At 47.1% G+C, this 7,073-nt stretch overlaps 1 protein-coding gene across 1 annotated transcript in view; it reads right to left on the bottom strand.

Moving 5' to 3' along the window:
* Positions 1–4,838: 4,838 nt before the first annotated feature.
* Positions 4,839–7,073, bottom strand: part of CLDN11 (claudin 11) — a 10,492-nt gene continuing 8,257 nt past the window's right edge. The window contains exon 3 of the mRNA XM_010171546.2: positions 4,839–5,215. Coding sequence (XP_010169848.1) covers positions 4,983–5,215 — 233 coding nt within the window. The 3' untranslated portion in view covers positions 4,839–4,982. The remainder of the gene's footprint in view (positions 5,216–7,073) is intronic.

The following is a 7,073-nucleotide window of genomic DNA, read 5'->3' as shown; positions in this document are numbered from 1 at the left end:
CTTTCCCTTGTAGTGGGTGTTGGGTTCTTTGATGGGCACAAGTGAAAGCAGCAAAGACCAGAATGTTCAGGCACATCCATCGCCTCCAGGCATTGCCAGCCTCAGGGGTGGTTTGGGATGGTGGGTGGACGTGCAAGTTCTTGTTTTGCTGTAACCCCAAAATCCAGCCTTTTCCCCCTGGGTGCCCTCAGGGAGGTTCTCACACCCCTGACCCATCAGGAGGACACAGGCAGAGTGGTGCCACCCCATTCCCACCACAGTGAGAGGCACACAGCCCCTCCACGCCTGACCCTGGGGTGCCCAACGCATGATACGGATGGAGCATAAATACCTCAAATCCTCCGGACCCACTCTATAAGATATCTCAGTCCCTCCACAAATTCACTCCACACAGTTACAACCACTCAACGTCCTCCACGCAGCAGAGAAATCACGCCCCGAACGACACAGGATATTGTAAATCCAGCTTGTAAATGATCTTCACTTCATTTTGTTTGGTCTTTCTGATGTATATCTTGCTTTTTTGGGGTTTTTTTTGCAGATGGTACTTTCTGGTGTAACAATTCTCTGCAGTTCTGGTATGAAATTGGTGTATTTGTTAAAAAAAAAAAAGTTTGTTCTGTTAATTTTTTTATTTTTTTATTTTTTGTGGTTTCCAAAAGCCCATTGGTGCATTGGACAATGGGATCTTGTAGTGTGTCATGAGAAAGAAAAAAAATAATACAGATATGTTATGGAGTGATTTTCATTTTCAAATGGTTGTGTTGTTGATAACTATACATATTATATGTATATATATAAAAAATATCAAGATATTAAGGAAAAAAAAGTCTAAATTTACCAAAATCTGTATATTTTAATAAATGCATAAAGCTTTATTGTGTGCCTTTACATTTAAAAAATCAAGCAGGAGCTAATGGATTTTTAAAGAAAGCCAGAGACAAATGTGTCTTAGGACCAGTTTCCATAGTATATGTAAATCTTTTCAACAAAAAATAATAATTAAAAAAAAATCCCATATAAATTTTGTTAAGCCAATCAGTAGCTGAAGGTCTGATAAACTGAAGCTAGAGATGGACAAATCTTGCCTTAAGAGCTTCAAAATTTCCTTTGTAGAAGATCCATTTCAATGGGCTGACTTTGGTATTTACTTGCACTGTTGTGAAAAAAAAAATGGTTATCCGTTTACACAATAAAAAAAACCCAAAAAACCAAAAACCTCTAAAGCCAATGACCACAGGTTGACTGTTGCAGTGAGATGGGGAGCGCCGATGTCTTCCCATCTGCTCAGGGTGCTGCGGGTACCCACCTTTCCCTGGGGTAACTGGGATGTCATTGCACTGTCACCCCCTGCACGGGCACCGGGGCTGTGGGAAGGTCAGTGTCGCTCATGGGGTCACAGCCACCTCTGCCCTTTGGGGTGCTCAGGGTACCCACCTTTCCCTGGGGTAACTGGGATGTCATTGCACTGTCACCCCCTGCACGGGCACCGGGGCTGTGGGAAGGTCAGTGTCGCTCATGGGGTCACAGCCACCTCTGCCCTTTGGGGTGCTCAGGGCCACCAATGTCCCCTCCCTGGGTTCTCTGCTGTTATTCCTGTTATTTGGGGAGGGGGAGGCTGTCAGGAGTGGCTATAGCTGGTCTTGGTGGAGGTGGGGAGGTGTCCACTGGGGTATTGGGGACCACCACCTCCGTGCCGGGGTGACCACCACCTCCACACCGGGGTGACCACCAGAGCTCACACCCCCCACACTCCACAGCTGATATTAAGCACAGCGTGGAGCAGTTTTTTCCATTCAGGAGAATTTTATTTGACTCTATTTTGAGGCATTGGGTCAGCAAATAAGCACCAAAAACCTTCAAGAGCCAACAGCACCACAGGCAAGCCAAGCCAGGAGAACCCTGCGGGGGAGTGGGGTGTTTTGGGAGGGTGCAAAGTAGATATTTCAGCTTTGATCCTTTAAAAACTAGAAAAGTTTAATGTTCTTTGTGCTTCCTCCAAACGCTTCCCCTCCACGGTGCCAGCACTAATATCCTGTCCCATACTTGGCCCCATCTCCTCACGCCCCACGGTTGCAGATGTCTGTTCTCCTTGCAGCTGCTCCGGGCTTGTTTTGCTTTGTTTGGATTTTTCTCCTTTTCCCTGAAATAAAGTTTCTCCCTTCCTCTGAGCAGCTTACCCAGAGCCTTATAAGGGTTGGATTTGGGATCAGCCATCAACAACCTGTGACCATCAGAGTGAGCAGAGCCCCAGCACCAGCCCCTGCTGAGGGTCCCCAGCCCCACATGCCTGGAGATGCCAACATGCAGCTCAAGGGTGTGGGCAGCAATAAAAACCCCATAAGCACTGCCTGGCTGGGCTCATTCCCCCATGGGTCCTCCTGGGACCCTCCAGCAACACCCACACCTTGCCAAAAAAACCCCCCCTCAAGCACCTCAGACAGGTTTCCCTGGTCTTTTCCCCTCCCAGTTTGCTCCAGAGCTGTTTGCAGGGCGGTGTTCCAGCAGCTTTCTGCTCTGAGGTCTCCCATGCCACCGTTGATGTACAATCCACAATCCCCGGGCAGCCTGCACAAGCTGGCACGTCTGTGTGCCACCCCCATCGCCCGTGGCACCCGCGCATCAATGGCAGCACTGATAGCGTCCCTCCAGCCCGTACAACAACTGCCTGTGCCCTGCCTCTGATGTCATGGGCACAAGTGTCCTGCCGCCGGCCCCGCGCCGCTGCTCACCTCGGGGACATTGTCTAGGGTGGCAGTGATGTGGAGTTCACACAACAGAGAGGCGTTCAGGACTGCTCCATCTCAAGGGCAGATGCTGGGGCTGTAAGTAGGAGCTGGAGGGTGAGGCACAGGCGGGCTGGGATGTGACCGGTCCCTCCTGGAGCCTCCTTCTCCATTCTTTTTAAATGCTCCAGACTCAGCTTCCCACACGGAGGAGGCTGGGAGGTGTGGGAGCTGCAGTATCCTTGCCAATGACCATGTCACCCTGGTGGAATTCTCCATCTGACATGGACCAAGATGAAGAGGCAATGGCCTTAAGTTACACCAGGGGAGTTTCAGTTTGGATGTCAGGAAATACTTCTTCACTGAAAGGGTTCTCAGGCACTGGGATGGGCTTCTAGGGAGTTGGTTGAGTCCCCATCCCTGGAGGTGTTTAAAAGACTTCTAGATGGGGTGCTCAGAGATATGGTTTAGTGGTGGACAAGTATGATTGGACTCAATGATCTCAAAGGTCTTTTCCAACCAGATGATTCTATGACTCTATGAAAGGACAGACCCTTATCTAGCAGCCTTATTTTCAAATTCTTCTCCACCACCACAAACAATTTGGTCATTCCTCTGCTTGCTCAGTCTCTTCTCCTGCTACACATACCACCTGGGCTGTCCCCCTTGACCACGCTTGAACAGCAATTGTTCCTCTGTTCCTGCTCCTGAAGCCCGGCTTGCACAAACTATTTGAACTGAGTTCTCCAGGAACAGATGGGATTTTGTATCAACGTAATTAAATCGCTGCAGCCTCCGTTAAGGACAGAGTTAGATCTTGATCTTACATGGTTTTAATCAGAGCGATGACCCCAGATCAGATTCTTTAGTTGAGAGCACTTCCAGCAACATGACTTATCAACTTCAGCCCACCCAAGCAGTGCTGGGGGTACATCTCCACCACCTCAGTGGGTTTCTAAGTCTCTTCAATGTGAAGAGTTCCACGAGTGGGTATCTCTGGTGCAAGCTGCTATCATCGGGAACATTGAATGTAGGAATGGATAACAGAGAGGTCAGTACCATGCAGGAAGATTACTCATATTTTAAATATTCCCTCAAAAACCAAAAGGCCGACTTAATTCCACAGCAGAGCACAATCTTTCAGCTTGAACTATTATTAAAAAAACCAAAAAAAACCTAAAAAATCTTAAAAATCATCAGGAAAACTCCTGTCATGGAAAAGCTAGCTATAGAAATACACAGGGAGGAAGGGAAAAAACCAAGGCAGCAGTGGTTGCAGGTTCTCTGTTATTTATTGTACAGTATTTCACTGCAAGTACAAAGGCATCATCAGTATTCACCAGAATGGCATTGTAACAGGTACATTATACCACGTGTTAAAATGTGCTACTTTAACGATGCGAGACAAAACACAAATTTAGAGTAAGAAAGGAAGGAGTTTAAAAAAAAAAAAATATGTAAAAATACATTTTTAGTAATTGATCTGTACAAAGGAAAAAAAAAAAACCAACAACAAAACAAACAAACAAACCAGAGCGTGGGGATTAGAGCCCCCCAAGTCATTTAAAACGATATAAAAAGGCACTGTTATCTACCGTGTAATTAGGACCTTTGGGTTCCGTTTCCTTCATACTGATGACTGTGGGGGTGGGGGAAAATACTTGTTACTAAAATGATCAAACTCATAAAAAAGTATTTACAGAGAAAGGCAGAAAAAAATTCCCCTACTCTTGTTCCAAAAAGAGAAACATTCGCCTGGTTGGAGAGCACAGCCTTCCTCCCTACCCTCTCGCCCAACCCATGCCAAAGCTGTGACCTTGAACAGGAGAAAGCAAATAGTGACGTGGGGGGAGAAGCTGCCAGAGTCCTTCTAACAACGGGAAAGTGTCTCTCTCATTTCTCATTTATTGCTTTAAACTCTCCTATAATCAGGGGAGCTAGAAAAGAAAGTAAAAACCCTAAAACCCACATGACAACCCCAAACCATCTGAGTCATCCTGGCTACAAGAAGATGGGGCAGGTGGTCAGGACATGATGGGAAGGACCAAGAGGTAGGGCTGGCTGGAGCTTGCTTTCTAGAGAAGGGGGGGGAACAGATGGGGAGAATAACGCTTCAAACTACCAGACATTTGTGCTGCTTTTCTAAATCTTCCCCTGGGAGCCTGACAGCGGCGTGTGTCAGTAGAAACAAACCCAGGGCACACTAACCCACCAGCCAAAGCATCCGACAGCAGCCGTGGGACATCTCCAGGACGCTTACACGTGAGCGCTTTTGGCGTGGGTGGGGGAGCTGGATCCCGAGGCGTAGTAGAAACGGTTCTCACCAAACGTCTGGGCATCTCCCGAGCAGCAGACGATGACACAGCCACCAAAGAGGCAGAGGGCAGAGCCGATCCAGCCCGTGTACAGAGAGTAGCCAAAGCTCATAATGGTGGTCTCACGGTGGGCACACACTGGAAACCAGATGGTCGCAACGACACCGCACATGGCTGGGGAGAGATGGAAAGGAAAGGTAACTCCAGCGTGTCACCCCACCATGGGGACACAGGGCATGGCAAAGGGGAGGGAAGGCTCTGCAGGATGGGGAACAGAGAGGAAGCCCATCCCTCCTTCCTCACAGTCCCATGGTGGGACCCAGGAGCATCAGCAGCAGGGTTTGGTCCAAGAGATCTGCGAGCAGGAGGCAGCGTGGGAGCCTGGTGGGGAGAGAGATCAAGAGAGAACAGGCATCTCTCTCAGGCACCAACAAACAAGAAGAAAAAACAATGGCTGCTTGGCACAATCTGATACATTTATTACAAGGGAAACAGATTTGTTCCCTAGAAATACCTTTAAGGGGGAAGAATGAAAGTCATCCCTGAAACTGATGTTCTGGAGAGCTGCAGAATTAGGAGGAGATTCAATATGAAGCAAGACCACAAAAGCCATATGCACTGGTGAGCCAGTAAAACCAGTGGCCCAGAGGCAACAGCTTTAAATCACTATTTCTCCATGAACTCACGTGCTACCTCCTCAGCCCATGTCAATCAGCATCATTGCAGTCACTCTACTGAATGGTCACATAAACCTTAATGAGATACCCCAGCACTTAGCAAGACAGAGGAGGGTTTATCAAACACAAGCAGAAAATGGGCAGGGTCAAAATAAACAGGAGTACAACATTGTTGGGGTTTCTTTTATGAAGAAGGAAATGTCTCATGGCTCTGGAAAGCAGATTCCACTTCCCTGCATCACATGATGGGGACAAACCCAGCAACACTTTCCAGAAGAGTATTGAATTGGATATAAATAAGACTTAATCTGAATGGGAAATAGTTTTTTACCTAGTCTATAGCGGGTCAAAAAATGACTGAGGGCTTCAAATTTGGCTTGAAATTCCATAGTTTTTTTCCAGGAAATGCGGGAAGGCTGCTGTGGCCCTGCTGTGAGGACTGCTAAGCAGCTGATGTGGAAGCAGATACCCTCAGGACAGTAAAGAGGGTTCAAAAGCAGCACTTTGCAGGCAGCCAGGCAAGGGATCACAGTGTCCAGCACACACACAGGGTTTGCTCCACGAAAACATGTGCCCTGCTTGTGCTAGACAAGGTCACACTGGCTACCTCCACTAAAGTCCTACCTCCATCCTGCAAAGTCCACACATGCCCTGAGGGCGACAGGAGTTGATGGTGTTAATCACCTCGCAGGAGCAGGTCCTAAAACAATACTCCTTTATGGTCTGTACATCTGAGAAGAATTAATCTGTCAATATTTACTTGCCTGCGGGACAAGCTGTGCAGGACTCCATCCTTGTAGCTATCAGAGAATCAGAGCAAAACAATAACAGGACCGTGGCAGCGGTACAGATTTCCACCGACCGCGTTAAAAGGTATCTGGAGGCAGTGTCAAAAAGTTAAGGTTGCAAGAGGTAAAAAAGAGGGGTTGAGATTAAAAATAAAATTGTTTAGTTAAAGCAGAGAACAAACCATAGCTCCTGGCCGGTACAGCAGAAAACCCATCCCTAATAGCTGCACTTATTGTCAGAGAAAATATTTTCTTATGGAAAAGAGAAGAACATTGGAAGGATGCTCATAAAGCCAGTAACAATTTTAGGCCTCCTCAAAACAAGGACCCTGTGGCTTTGGAAGGAATTTTTGGAGCAGGCAGGGAGGGGAAAACAGCAATTCTGCTGCCTGTGGATCCATCCTGCAAACAGCTCATGAGCCTCTAAAACAAAAATGTGTCAGTTGGGAATCCACAAAGCATTCTAATGGGCTCTGGGGAAAAAAAAAAGCTTCTTTGTGGTATAAAAAAAATACAATCATCTTTTCTTTTTCTGACAGCCATAAATATATATATATATATATATGT

The sequence above is a fragment of the Antrostomus carolinensis genome, unplaced genomic scaffold, assembly GCF_000700745.2.
Source record: "Antrostomus carolinensis isolate BGI_N321 unplaced genomic scaffold, ASM70074v2 scaffold1197, whole genome shotgun sequence".
NCBI classification, from domain to species: domain Eukaryota; kingdom Metazoa; phylum Chordata; class Aves; order Caprimulgiformes; family Caprimulgidae; genus Antrostomus; species Antrostomus carolinensis.
The sequence above is the reverse complement of the archived record's forward strand: the minus strand, read 5'-3'. Positions and strand labels throughout refer to the sequence as shown.